The sequence below is a fragment of the Astyanax mexicanus genome, chromosome 10 (assembly GCF_023375975.1).
Source record: "Astyanax mexicanus isolate ESR-SI-001 chromosome 10, AstMex3_surface, whole genome shotgun sequence".
Lineage (NCBI taxonomy): Eukaryota > Metazoa > Chordata > Actinopteri > Characiformes > Acestrorhamphidae > Astyanax > Astyanax mexicanus.
This window is the reverse complement of record NC_064417.1, coordinates 22,955,774-22,969,766: the sequence shown is the minus strand read 5'-3', so window position 1 is coordinate 22,969,766 and position 13,993 is coordinate 22,955,774. Positions and strand designations below refer to the sequence as shown.

General features: G+C 39.3%; 2 protein-coding genes across 3 annotated transcripts; both read left to right on the top strand.

Annotated features, from left to right (window-relative positions):
- The first annotated feature begins 816 nt into the window (after positions 1–816).
- On the top strand, positions 817–8,016 carry ndufs8b (NADH:ubiquinone oxidoreductase core subunit S8b). 2 transcript variants are annotated; one of them, XM_022683501.2, is made up of 7 exons: positions 817–867; positions 3,426–3,483; positions 3,641–3,706; positions 4,077–4,166; positions 6,640–6,812; positions 7,309–7,437; positions 7,591–8,016. In XM_022683501.2, the coding sequence occupies exons 2-7, from the start codon at positions 3,444–3,446 to the stop codon at positions 7,720–7,722; spliced, it is 630 nt and encodes a 209-aa protein (XP_022539222.1). In that variant the 5' UTR covers positions 817–867; positions 3,426–3,443; the 3' UTR covers positions 7,723–8,016. The 2 variants fall into 2 exon arrangements, with proteins under 2 accessions (XP_022539222.1, XP_022539223.1); XM_022683502.2 differs by having other exon boundaries at positions 819–867; positions 3,429–3,483.
- Positions 8,017–8,752: 736 nt separating this feature from the next.
- On the top strand, positions 8,753–12,997 carry ran (RAN, member RAS oncogene family). Its single transcript, XM_015601896.3, has 7 exons — positions 8,753–8,876; positions 10,640–10,712; positions 11,144–11,228; positions 11,616–11,741; positions 11,918–12,105; positions 12,300–12,470; positions 12,572–12,997. Exons 2-7 carry the CDS (start codon positions 10,680–10,682, stop codon positions 12,614–12,616), a joined length of 648 nt encoding a protein of 215 aa, XP_015457382.1. The 5' UTR covers positions 8,753–8,876; positions 10,640–10,679; the 3' UTR covers positions 12,617–12,997.
- Positions 12,998–13,993: the final 996 nt, after the last annotated feature.

The following is a 13,993-nucleotide window of genomic DNA, read 5'->3' as shown; positions in this document are numbered from 1 at the left end:
GATTCTTCAGAGTAGGCACTTTGCTTAAATGCAAATCTTGGCATTTTCTCAGTCAGCTTTATGAGGTAGAGTGATCTGGAATGGATTTCAGTTAACAGCTATGCTTAAATTGTCAAGAGATATATTACATTAATTTGTTGTCATTTTAATGTGATGGAATTCTGCTCATGTAGCTTGCCATCGGCTACCAGAGCCCTGAGAGAGCCCAATTGGCCTTGCTCTCTCCGGATGGTTAGATGGCACTCTCTCCCCACATCACTCCAAAGGGTGAGCTAATGAGCTGATGTATCGGAACCGAGTCCTTGCTCTTTCCTCCGAGCGCGCTGTGATGCTACTCTGCAATGCTGCATGAGCAGCAGTTCAAAAAGAAGTGGTGGCTGATTTCACATGAATCAGAGGAGGCATGTTCTCACCCTCCTGGTGTTGGGGCATCACTAGTGATAGGGGCAGTCCTAATGAGTAAGTTGGGTAATTGGATGAGTCAGTTGGGGAAAAAGAAAGATTTTTGTTACCTCAGGGATTTCTGTTCAATTTCCTAAAAGGCAGAAGCGAGGATAAAAACTAAGTATTATTTTTAATATTAAATGCTCTGCCATTACTGTCCTTTTTCCTGCCATACATTTTGTCTGTGCGTCTCTCTACCTCCACCTAGCGCTTCTGTAATAAACTGCAGCAATCTGCCCATGTTCTGTCCAAATGCAGCGGGAAACTCTCAGCATGAGCTACCAGCCAATAGCAGCGACGGGTTCAAGAAACTACCCAATCACCGCACAGGAGGCGGGGAATTGTTGGAAAACGGGTGGGAAGTATATTTAATCCCATTGTTGAATTAGTGAAATTCCTGCAGCAGATCCTCATGCCCGTGTGGTAAGTGGACTGCGTCATTCTTACTGACATAACATAACACTGTTTCCTAACTTATTTCGCTAAAACTCGGGCTAGTTCGGGGCCGGAATACTCAGTTTTCTTTAGTTTATGTTTTATTTAGAGTGAGTACTCTGAGTGTTAATGTGGAGATTGTGGGGTTGAGGATCAGGGCGGTTTATTAGAGGCTTCCTTCCTTCCTCAGGCTGTTTATAACAGTTAATGTGTCTAATAAACGATGAACTAGAGATTCTGATTTGACCAATGAGCTAATCTATATATGGCATAATCCACCGGATTGGTGCCATTTTCATGCCCAGGAAATTACATGTATAAATGTGCACACAAAATAAATTTAAAATACCCTTTATTATTAAGCATAGTGTCTTGTACATTTATGATAGTTAAGTTAAAACACATTTTAGTTGTGTCCCTATGTTTCACTCATTCCTGTTACAGTAACACATTACCCCATCTGAACAATCTGGAACATTCAAGTCACATCTATAACAGGAAGTTACATCAGCTGTTCTTCTTAAAACCATGGGAAAGCTGTTTTTCTGTATATTGCATCTTATTGTAACTATGACTGAGGAGATCAATCACAACACTCATTCCCGTTACCTAAATTCATTCTTAGATCTTATTTGTTTATTTTTAAAATACAAATTTTGGGAAAATCTCTAGAATGTACTGATTGTTTCTTCATTCTATTAGCATATCTGCCATTTAGCTATTTTTCATGTTTTTGCTCATTCCTGTTACTTTCAGTTCTGTTACTCAAAACATAAAAAGTAACAGGAATGAGTGCCATTAACAGGAGTGATTTTTGTTTTGAATAGTTACATATATGTTTTTAAATTCAGAGTTGAAAATCATGAAAAAATAAGTTTAATTTGAAAGAGTTACAACAAGCAAATGAGACCAATTCGGTGGAATGGCCCATATACTATATACTAATCTCTCAATGATTTAATAAACACATTATTAAGTATATCTATGGTAGTTACATGTGCTTCTCTGTGTGATATAACAGAAGAGCCAGTGAGAGATTTGAGATTGGATCTGGAGATTAGGCCAAACACAAATCTGGCTCTGGCAAAGTTTGTGTGGCCCATCTGGTTGTGTTTATATTTAGCACTTTGTGAGGACTAAATGTCTTTATCATGAAAGGGGAACATACAAATTGTAACAAGATCTCTTCCTTCAATGCACATATTGTTCTAAGAATTAATGTTTTATTACAGTTAAAGTTAAGGATCAGTTTAGGTGCATTTGTTTTGTCGTGACAAAACAGTACTGTAGAGGTCAGTGGGAGTACTCACTAGTGTAGTAATACCAACACATGCTGTGTGTGGTAACACATTTTTACCTTTGTAACTGTGTTAATAAAGAGGTTATTTAACATTGAACATTTAGGAGGGATATTCATCCATTTTCTATAATAAACTCTTCATAATTCATTTATTAAGATGAAAACAAGGTAATTTAGAGAGGTTTTGTGTAAAATACACCATTTAACAGAACTTTCAAATCATCATATTCAAGTCAAAAGTTTGGACACACCTGGTTGTTCATTATTTTAAATTTGTATTGTAGATTAATATTAAAGTCACCCAAACTATAAAGAAAACATATGGAATTATTTTTAAAAAAAGGTTAAATAAACCAGAATATGTTTTATATTTTAGATTCTTCAGAGTAGACACCTCTTGCTTAGATAACAGCTTTTGTACATCTTGGCTGGATTTTCTCAGTCAGCTTTATGAGGTAGTGTCATCTGGAATGGCTTAAAGTTAACAGCAGTGCTGAACTTGTCAAGAGGTAATTACATGAACGTCTTGCCTCTTAATGTGTTTGAGAGCACCAGTTGTAAAGTTGTGAAGAGGTAGAGTTATAGGTATACAGTGAATAGCTCTACTTAAGTATTGATCTGATCCAGTCAAGAACTACTCATCTAAGTAAAGAAATGAAGGTCAGTAAATCTGAAAAATTTCAAGAACTTTGAAAGTATCCTCAAGATGATTAAAAACACCGGCTCTCATCAGGACTGGCCCAGAAAACATTTAGTTTTTAGTTAAACTTTGGACTAAATTCTTTTTATATCATTCAAGGTGAAAGAATAATAGTTCCAGGGATTAACCACTCTTGAATATTTAATAACACTACATATAAAACTGTAAAAATATTTCACGCAAAAAAAAAAAAAAAATTTAAATGTACTAATCCATTGTACATAGGCCCGTCACAACAATTACATTATTGTACAATACGTATCATACAATATGTGGACATAACCTCAATCATTTTTGCTGACTTCAATATAGTTCTTTAAGAGTGACGTGTAACTTCATTATTATGCTATTATGTTATCCTTATTTCTATGTAATGAAAAAGTCATATTGTGCTTTGCAAACAATTCCAGCACAATATACCTTCTAAAAGAATGAGTTATTTACACATATCTCATTGTTTATGAATATATCTACTTTTTATAAACAGTATTGTTCTGTCTATATATATTTCTCATGCTCTGTCTCTCTTTGTTGTTTTTTTGTCAGTAGACTAATGCTGGTGGGATGTCTACAGCACTGCGCTTGCTTTACTCCTCCAGGCCAGGTGAGCCTCACTGTTTATAGAATAGAGTTATTATATGAGTTTATAGAACTTTTTTTACGATGTCTACTGAATTTGTGTGTCCTGAATTTGGCTGGTCTGCAGAACGAGGATGGTTCTCATCAATAACAGTCTCTGTCCTTCTCAATGTTTTATTCAGGCACATTTGCTGCCAGCCCTGTCCTGGTTAGAGCCTTTAGTGTCACCATACAAAGAGAAGGCTACAGTAAGGCATAAACACACACACACACACACATCAAATTTAGCTCCTTTTAATGTACAGATGAACTACTTAAAGCAATATTATGTGCCACGTTTACCTTAAAATAGCAGCTAAAGAATTACTGATGCTTCACTAAATGTAATATAGAGAATGCCGAATGCCGTAAAAAGTACCATCAGGGCCATATGCAAGAAATACTGTTTAAAACTATGAACAGACTTTTTAAAATAAACAATACACTGTACTGCAAATCCAGTTAAAATTGGATAATTATGCTTTTGTTGTAATGTAACAGCAAGTTACCCACCCCTGTGAACATGTACTGTTTTGTGTTTATATACTGTAATTGGCTGTGTCTCTTTATCTCTAAAAGAATATGTGAATGCTCAGGAGCTGCCCATTGACATGAAGTCTGTTACTGATCGAGCGGCCCAGACTCTGCTCTGGACTGAACTGTTCAGAGGTCAGTATACTCCTTGTGCTTTTCAGTTAAACATCATTAATCCTGTTTTCACCTTTGATTAGTGTACCACCGTGATGGTTCACCTATTAGATGTATGGATGAATAAATTGGTGGATGGGTGGGTTGGTGGTTGGATACATCAATAAACACATAGATAAATACTTTATTGATCTCAGAGGGAAATGCAAGAAAGTGTGGACAATGCCCCTTTAGTCAATTCTTTAGTCATAAAACCAGAAATTCATCCTGAGAATAAACATGATGTTCACTGCTGCCCTGCATATTTAAAATAAAGATGTCTATATGATATACTAAGAAACACACCAGATGTTTGTTGTTGTAGAGAGGCAAAAAAAAACTATAAAAAAATTAATCCTAATAAAAACTATAAATAAATAATCCAAAGGTCACCCTTCCCTATGCCTAGCAAAGATGAAGATGACGACCTCCAATATTAGGCTGTAGAGCAGTGGAACTGTGTTCTCAGGAGTAATGGAGCTTTGTCCAGTACCATTGGAGTGGAGATCATACAGTTGTGGTCAAAAGTTTACATACACTTGTAAAAAAACATAATGTTATGGCTGTCTTGAGTTTTCAATAAGTTCTACAACTCTTATTTTTCTGTGATAGAGTGATCGGAACACATACATGTTTGTCACAAAAAACAGTCATAAAATTTGGTTCTTTCATAAATTTATTATGGGTCTGCTGAAAATGTCACCAAATCTGCTGGGTCAAAAATATACATACAGCAACATTAGTATTTGGTTACATGTCCCTTGGCCATTTTCACGGCAACTAGGCGCTTTTGGTAGCCATCCACAAGCTCCTGGCAAGCTTCAGGTCGAATGTTTGACCACTCTTCTTGACAGAATTGGTGCAGTTCAGCTAAATGTGATGGTTTTCTTGCATGAACCCGTTTCTTTAGCACTGTCCACATGTTCTCAATGGGGTTTAAGTCAGGACTTTGGGAAGGCCATTCTAAAACCTTAATTCTAGCCTGGTTTAGCCATTCCTTTACCACTTTTGATGTGTGTTTTGGGTCATTGTCTTGTTGGAACACCCAACTGCGCCCAAGACCCAACCTTCTGGCTGATGGTTTTAAGTTTTCCTGCAGAATTTGGAGGTAATCCTCCTTCTTCATTATCCCATTTACTTTCTGCAAAGAACCAGTTCCACTGGCAGCAAAACATCCCCAGAGCATAATACTACCACCACCATGCTTGACAGTAGGCATGGTGTTCCTGGGATTAAAGGCCTCACCTTTTCTCCTCCAAACATATTGCTGGGTGTTGTGGCCAAACAGCTCAATTTTTGTTTCGTCTGACCAGAGAACTTTCCTCCAGAAGGTTTTATCTTTGTCCATGTGATCAGCAGCAAACTTCAGCCGAGTCTTAAGGTGCCTTTTCTGGAGCAAGGGCTTCTTTCTTGCACGGCAGCCTCTCAGTCCATGGCGATGTAAAACACGCTTGACTGTGGAGACTGACACCTGTGTTCCATCAGCTTCCAAATCCTTTCAGACCTGCTTCTTGGTGATTCTTGGTTGACTCTTGACCATCCTGACCAATCTCCTCTCGGCAGCATGTGATAGCTTGCGTTTTCTTCCTGATCGTGGCAGTGACACAACTGTTCCATGCACTTTATACTTGCGTATAATTGTCTGCACAGTTGCTCTTGGGACCTGTAGCTGCTTTGAAATGGCTCCAAGTGACTTCCCTGACTTGTTCAAGTCAATAATTCGCTTTTTCAGATCCACACTGAGTTCCTTTGACTTTCCCATTGTAGCTTTTGTAGCTGAGTCTAATCACTGGGTCAAATGAGCCCTATTTAAATGGGCTCATGAGAAGTCAACAGCTGTAGTCAATCAGAATCACTTACAAGAAGTGAAGAGGCCATGACATGAAGCTAATTTGATTGACACAACTCGCTACATCACCAAAATTGACAAATTTTGTTGCTGTATGTATATTTTTGACCCAGCAGATTTGGGGACATTTTCAGCAGACCCATAATAAATTTATGAAAGAACCAAATTTTATGACTGTTTTTTGTGACAAACATGTATGTGTTCCGATCACTCTATCACAGAAAAATAAGAGTTGTAGAACTTATTGAAAACTCAAGACAGCCATAACATTATGTTTTTTTACAAGTGTATGTAAACTTTTGACCACAACTGTATGTGCCAGAACATAATTTAAATGGGATGTTTGACACCAGCCACACATGAGCCTAAGGTCAATATACCCAATGCCAAACAACAGCTAGAAGGCTAATATTGCTGAAACATTACTTAACCATTTAACAATGTTTCTTACTGTAGTGAGTAATTTTTGTGTGACCTGTGTTGGATTTAGTGCATCAGGCATTTTAGATCACCTTCACTGACACCAGTTCAGTGGCCAAGAAGGACTGAATATATTATGAAGTAGAGATTTTATAAAAGCATTTGTAAGTGTTTATATGTGTGTAGGACTGGGCATGACTATGAGTTACCTGTTCCGAGAGCCAGCCACCATTAACTACCCCTTTGAGAAAGGACCCTTGTCCCCTCGATTCCGTGGAGAACACGCGCTGCGCAGGTACCCAAACGGAGAGGAGCGCTGTATCGCGTGCAAACTGTGTGAGGCCATCTGCCCAGCACAGGTATACCACACACACACACACACACACACACACACACACACACACACACACACATACACACAGCATTATTACAGTGCAGTATTACACATACACATACAACTACAGTATATGAGATGGAGTGAGGCCTAAGAGTGGGTGCAAATGGATGGGACATTCCCTTTCTGAAGTTGTGTGGGCATTTAACATTTCTTAATTGCACAGTCATGTGTGCACTGAGAATACATCATAGAGGGCATTAACACCCACAGCGGACTGTGCAATAGCTGGTAATGATTGTGACCGGCAGCATCTGGCAAACAGACAAGTGACTCTGGCAGAAATCACATCATATTCAATGCACAAGTGCTGCGTTTTTTGATACCTTGGGATATGGCAAAAATTATGGCATGTTAGTGTTTATGTGTGCAAAATGTAATGTAAATAAATTGGTAAGAAATAAAAACACAGATAAGAGTTGGGACCTAAACAGTAAAGTGTGTGTTTGTGTGTGTTGCAGGCTATCACAATAGAAGCAGAGACCCGTGCTGATGGCAGCAGAAGAACCACTCGCTATGATATTGACATGACAAAATGCATCTACTGTGGATTCTGCCAGGAGGCATGCCCTGTAGATGCAATTGTGGAGGTGCGCGCATGCACACACACACACACACACACACACACACACACACACACACACACACACACACACACACACACACACACACACACAGAGATGCTCCATTTTCACTTTTACTGTTTTCTTCACCTCGCTTCTCTCTTTCCCCCTTTCTCTCAGGGTCCTAATTTTGAGTTCTCCACTGAGACACATGAGGAGCTGCTTTATAATAAGGAAAAGCTGCTGAATAATGGAGATCGCTGGGAGGCTGAGATCGCTGCCAACATCCAGGCTGACTACCTGTACAGATAAACAGCCCTGAACAGGAAGCAATACATGCAAACCATCAGAATTAAGAAAATACATCTGTTGTCTGCTCTTTATTACAGCCATAATTGCAGTGTATACTAAGAAGCACTCAGTGCACCCAGTGTAGGAGAATTCATTGTATGGTTCAAACTTCCAAGGTAATGAACTGAAACATCACTAATCGCATTCTCAGGAACTTAATAATCACGCACAAATGTACACAAGTACACAATGAATGAAGTGTAATTATTGTATTTTATAATAGATTTACTTTCAGAAATAAAACTTTAAAAAATATTTTGTGTGCCTGTGTGTGTTTTTTGAGTGAAAGGCATAGATAATGTGGACATTTTTATCAGTAGCATTCATATTACTAATAAAACTAGAGAAAGAATTGGTAATTAGTAATGTATATCGTTATTGTAAGTTATTGTAGTACCCGAACAGTTCTTTCTCATGTCCTTAATGTTAGTTTTAGTCTGTAGTTTTAGTCTGTTAGTCTGAAGTGTCTGTAAGTATAGTATTTTGATGCCATCTCAGCTGATCCAGCAGTTTGTGATTTTATGGTTTTATATGTGTTGCTAGGATTAACTTGCAGTAAATAATGTACATATTGTTTGTATTGTATTCTTATAGCTTGTACTCTGTTCGTGCAGTGTAAAATGGATATTTAAATAATAATAAGAATGGGGTGTACATAAATTACTGTATACTTTTTTTTAGAATGTTCTACAAAACTGTATCTAAATAACCGAATATAAATACATTCAAAAAGCTATATAATAGTTTATGTTAAATGTGGAGTGGTTCCAAACGAATAATTATGCAATGTGCAAGGGGAACGCCTCCCTCAGATTTAATGGGCGCTCATGCAACAACCTTAAAAGATGTAATACAACCTAAGAAACAACGTTCATGCAATGTTCTTTGGTCTAAAGGCAAGACAAACCCCACCCTGCACTCTGTACCTGCTCCATGGGAAAGTTTAGGGTTGCTGCTGTTGCAGAAAGCGGCCAGGCGGGGGCGCGTTACTGCGCGCGGGTTTGCCTGGTCACGTGCTTGGGGCGGAAGCGTTAATGCGGCCGCGCTGAGAGTCGCGCGCTCGGTGCCATTTGCTCTTTTCTCACTGCGCGGCAGAGCGGAGCACGAGCGTCCAGGTAGGAACTGCGCGCGCTGGGAACCAGAATCAGCCCTTAGCGCTCACACACACCCCGCGTTTACACCGCAACACATCGCTCAGCCTCCCGCGCCCCGCTGCGGCACCGATTCAGCGGATCCGCGGGTTAGATCAGGCCTTTAGAGCGGCGGGCTCGGCTCGGTTTAACGCGGTAGCATCGTGTGGCTAGGCAGGTTAGCGCTTAATGCTAGCGCGGATGCGATTACGTTATTGCGTTCCCTGATTTTATTATAAATCCGTAATTTTGGGTGTTAGTCCTGTGCTGTAGGGTATATGTAAGGTGGAGGACTGGATTGGAGGGGTCTGGTCTTTCTGAGATCCGGCGCTCTTTTTTGTTTTGTTGTCCGGTAGCTCTAAAGGAGGACAGTCCTCATCCAGCGAGTAGAAGTCCATCCCAGGATTTTAATCCGACCGCCTGTATCGCTGTACTGCAGCTCATCGGCTCAGCTTGCGTTAACTAGATATAAGCCACGCTAGTTACCTTGATATATTGTTCTGTGCGTTCTAGATAGCTTTTAAATCATTTTCACTTGTTTACATTTGCGTGTGTATTTTTCACTTGTGACTAATGTACTCAATATGTCATCCATGTAGTATTTTATTGCCTCAAACCTTTTTTTGGCCATAATCGATTATCATATGGCTTCATGTAAACTAACCAAAACCTTATTTGTGATCAATCATTTTAGGAGAACTTTAAACTTAACACCTAATTTGTGGGCTCAGTATGTTAACCTAACTACCGTAGCTAAGCTATGTTTTGGCCTTTGAAACAAATTTTTGTTCCCTGTAAGATTTTAATACACCGTTTAAAAGAAGTCCCTGCAATTCAGCTAACTTAATGTGTGGCCTATATATTTTTGTTGAATTAAATAAATTTGCTTTTGTGGTCTTCTGCAGACTAAATGTGGCCACTATATTACCTAATGACCTCCTTTTAAATTTTACTGTTGTGGCTACAACTCAATTTGACCAATAGCTTGTCATATAGCTATTGCATATAGTATTTCCTGTTCACTACAAACTTACTTATTGACTACTAGCTAGTAACGTGGCTAATTTGAGGCCCCAGTAGCTAGCTAACAGTGTTACATTTGAGCTCTCAAAATATATTTCGTGGCAGCTAAAACATTTTTATATTTAGTTGCCTGTAAATAGTTTTATAGAAAGTACCCGGGTGTTTTGAAACAAAATATCCTTGGGTGGATTTTTACTTTCTGGACTTGGATTACCCATCAGTATTGGTAGCGAACAGTTAGCCGGTTAGCATTAGCCAGCGGAAAGAGAGCAGGCTAGCGTTGGCTAAGCTAACTGGATGGATTTGCTTCTGGTGAGAACTAGAAAAGCGCGGCAGCTGTGCGACATGACGCTCAACCAACCAGCAGAACCGGCTCTGAGAGCTCCCATCCGGACTGAACTCGAACCCGGTGGTCGGAACCGGTTCAGACTCGCTTATAGCAGAGCTACCATTCATATTAGCCATAGATGTAATATGTGAGGCGTAGTGAACGCGGCCCCAGCGTGCTGTACGTGTAGCTAAGCTAGCTCATTAGCATTTACTGCGCTCTTGCTTGGCGCCTTTATCAGACGTTCTGGTGGTTGGTTGATTGATGCCGGGCTGCTCAGGCCGCTCAGGCCCGTCCCGCAGCTTCACTGGGTTTGCCCGACACCGCGTGTGGGGAGGGGGATTGTTCTCCGGCCTTTTGTCTGCCTGTATTAACCCTCCCGCCATCTCTCCCGCAGAGTCGCGCTGCGTCAGAGACCCACACACACACATCCAACAATGGCAGAAAACGACCCACAGGTTCAGTTTAAGGTGAGTATTTCATCTAATAAACTACACTGGTGACCTTTTAGGAAACATTGTTTAAAAAAAAAACCTCAACTCTACTGAACAAACTTATGAAGTCAGCTTAAAGGGCCATGCCCCCATTTTTATTAACTTATAAAAGTTGAGAGGCGAATAGCCATAGCCATATTATTTGTTCTGAAGCAAGAAATGAGCTTATGATGTCTGAATTAAATATCTAACGTTTATCACAGTAAGTTACTGACAGATAAATTGTCTCTGGTTGTCTAAAAAGACCCTCCTGTATACATTCATACCATCATAAATGGCAAAGCTTGTCTTAATATTGCTTGTTAGCCAGAGCACTCAGAGCAATTATTGCAGTACAGTATAGCAGTGTGTCTTTTAAGACACATTTTAATATTTTTGTAGTTGTTAACTGTTTTTCCAACCCACAGCTGGTTCTTGTAGGAGATGGAGGTACGGGAAAGACCACCTTCGTAAAGAGGCATTTGACAGGAGAGTTTGAAAAGAAATATGTTGGTAAGTTTGGCTTTGGACTTGTAAAAAATTGTATACAGGCCTGTTTTAGAACTTTACTATATTCCAGCGAATGTGCTCAAACTCAGAAGTGCTCATTTGAGCACTGTGGCCTGAGTGTGACTCAATCGCCCCATTACACATAGAGGGAGGTTTGTGCTGGGGAGCTTTAAGTATGTCAGGCTTTGCAGGGTAGGTAAACATTGTGCAGTCAGTTAAAACAGTAAATCAAGTTTTAAGCATGTCTTTTAATTAAAAAAATCTTTTGTGTAAATACTTCTGTGTATATAATTAAGTATTGTTTTCATTACCCTGCGGGTCTGTGCACTTATTTACATCTGTTTGTAATGACACCTTTTTTTTTTTTTTTTATCTGCTTTTTCCATTCAGCCACTTTGGGGGTTGAAGTACACCCTTTGGTCTTCCACACTAACAGAGGGGCAATCAAATACAATGTATGGGACACAGCTGGACAGGAGAAGTTTGGTGGTCTCAGAGATGGCTACTACATTCAAGGTATATCTCTTGCTTGCCATTGTTGTTAATCTTTTACACTCAGTTTTTAAGGTCAAGCACCATAGCTTCTGTTTTACTGAAGCCTCACATCTTTTTGTTCAATGACCCAGTAACAGAACCAAATCTTTACACATTACTGCAACTTTAGTTTCATTTTCTCTTGCTTGTGTCTCCAGCTCAGTGTGCAATCATTATGTTTGATGTCACCTCTCGAGTCACTTATAAGAACGTGCCCAATTGGCATCGTGACCTGGTCCGCGTGTGTGAGAACATTCCCATAGTTCTGTGTGGCAACAAGGTGGACATCAAGGACAGGAAAGTGAAGGCCAAGAGCATTGTGTTCCATCGCAAGAAGAATCTACAGGTACAGCATAATACCCTATACTTCTGTTCCCTGGAACAATGGGTGTGTCCTGCCAGCAATTTTGTTACATCTGAATGACTAATGTTGCTGTTATGCAGTGTTAATGTGTAATTTTTAGATCTTTAGTTTGGGTTGGAAGGATGTGAAGTTTGATTGGCTGTTAATGTATTGTTAAATCTTTGTTTCCGTTTTAGTACTATGACATCTCTGCAAAGAGTAATTATAACTTCGAGAAGCCTTTCCTTTGGCTTGCACGAAAGCTGATTGGTGATCCTAACCTTGAATTTGTGGAGATGCCTGCCCTTGCCCCACCTGAAATCGCTATGGACCCATCACTTGCTGCACAGTACGAGCATGACCTGAAAGTAAGTACACATACACAAGTGATAAAACTTAACCAAAGTTTGTATGGCTTGTTTTTACCACAATATTAATATATAACTTCTTTCTTCTGTCCTTCTCCCAGGTGGCATCAGAAACAGCTCTCCCAGATGAGGATGATGACCTTTAACCTGTTACCCCCCCTCTGATCTTTCCTTGTGGTCTTGGCCCTCAAAAGGAGTTTGCCCTTCCCCGCTCCCCTTTTACTGTAAAACCCCAGCGCAGATTATTTTTATTTTTCAAGTTTTGTTTTGTTTTTGTGTTTTCAAATTGAATAAAAAGTGAAGTTGTGTGGTTCTCGGATTTCAACGTAGACTTGCTAACCCTAACGCCACCTTTCGGACTCACTCTAGGACACATTTAAACACATGCCTACACTCTGAAACAGACATGCAAACACTCAATCACTCAAAGGCGTGAGAGCAGTTTACTGAGTGTCCCAGTGCTTATTCTATCTGTATGGCTCTAAGCACTTAGAGAACAACTTTGAATAAAAACATTCTCAAAATAATGTTGCTTGGCTTTTTATTTTTTGTTTCAAATTAACTTATTTTGGGTCGTTTACTTTGCATAAACTAAATCTGTCATGGGCTTAAACTATATTTAAAGTGGGACGTGTTTGGCCAGCCTAGTTGTCCAGCAGAAGAGAGGTCAAGGCAATTCCTGTTGGGCTGTTCTGATTTTATAAATTGGGTTACTTTGGAAGTAGCTTTCTAGGCCTTATTGTGTACATAATTTTAGTTCTTTGAAGTTTTTAATTACAGTAAGTTCAATTTAAAAGACTAGAATTTATTAATGTCCTGTCTTGTCTATCTTTAACCCCATAAAAAAAAATTTAACTAGTTTTAGCTGATTCGCTTTAGGAACACGTACCTCTTAAGTATTAATACTTCTCTAAATGGCTGAACTCTAACTTGCATCTCTTGATTCTTTGCTGGCTTTACCTGCCATGATGGCAGAACACTTTTTCTGTCCTTTATAGAGTTATGAGGAGCTCCATTTAACATTGTGAGATTCAGGCCAAGAACAGTCTTTCATTAGTTTAAGGTGTTTTATACAATGTATAAAATGCAACCAGATTCATGCTATCTGTAAACTTTATTGAAAAGTCTTTTTATATATATATTTCTTTAAAAGCATGATTGGTGGTTATTTTGCTAATAATTTAAGCTTAATGTTGAATTTGTAAGTAATTTGCATTTTAAATTAAATAAACGGGGGAATATACTCAGTGAAGCATATTCCTCCACTATACTTATAGGCCTGGTTTCCCAGTTAGACGTAATACCTGTCCAAAATGTAGAACCGTTGCTTACTATGTTCCCAGTGCTTCTTTTTGAAGGGTTTGAAAATGTGCTCGATGCTTGAGTCAGATATGACTGTATTATGACTAAGTTTGTGGACCTTGCTCAAGATAATAGCTTTATGGCCACCAGAGGGCGCAAAGCGACCACAGACCCCAGGCTGCGTCAGGCTTACAGACCTTTACAGGCCTTTGGTACGGTGG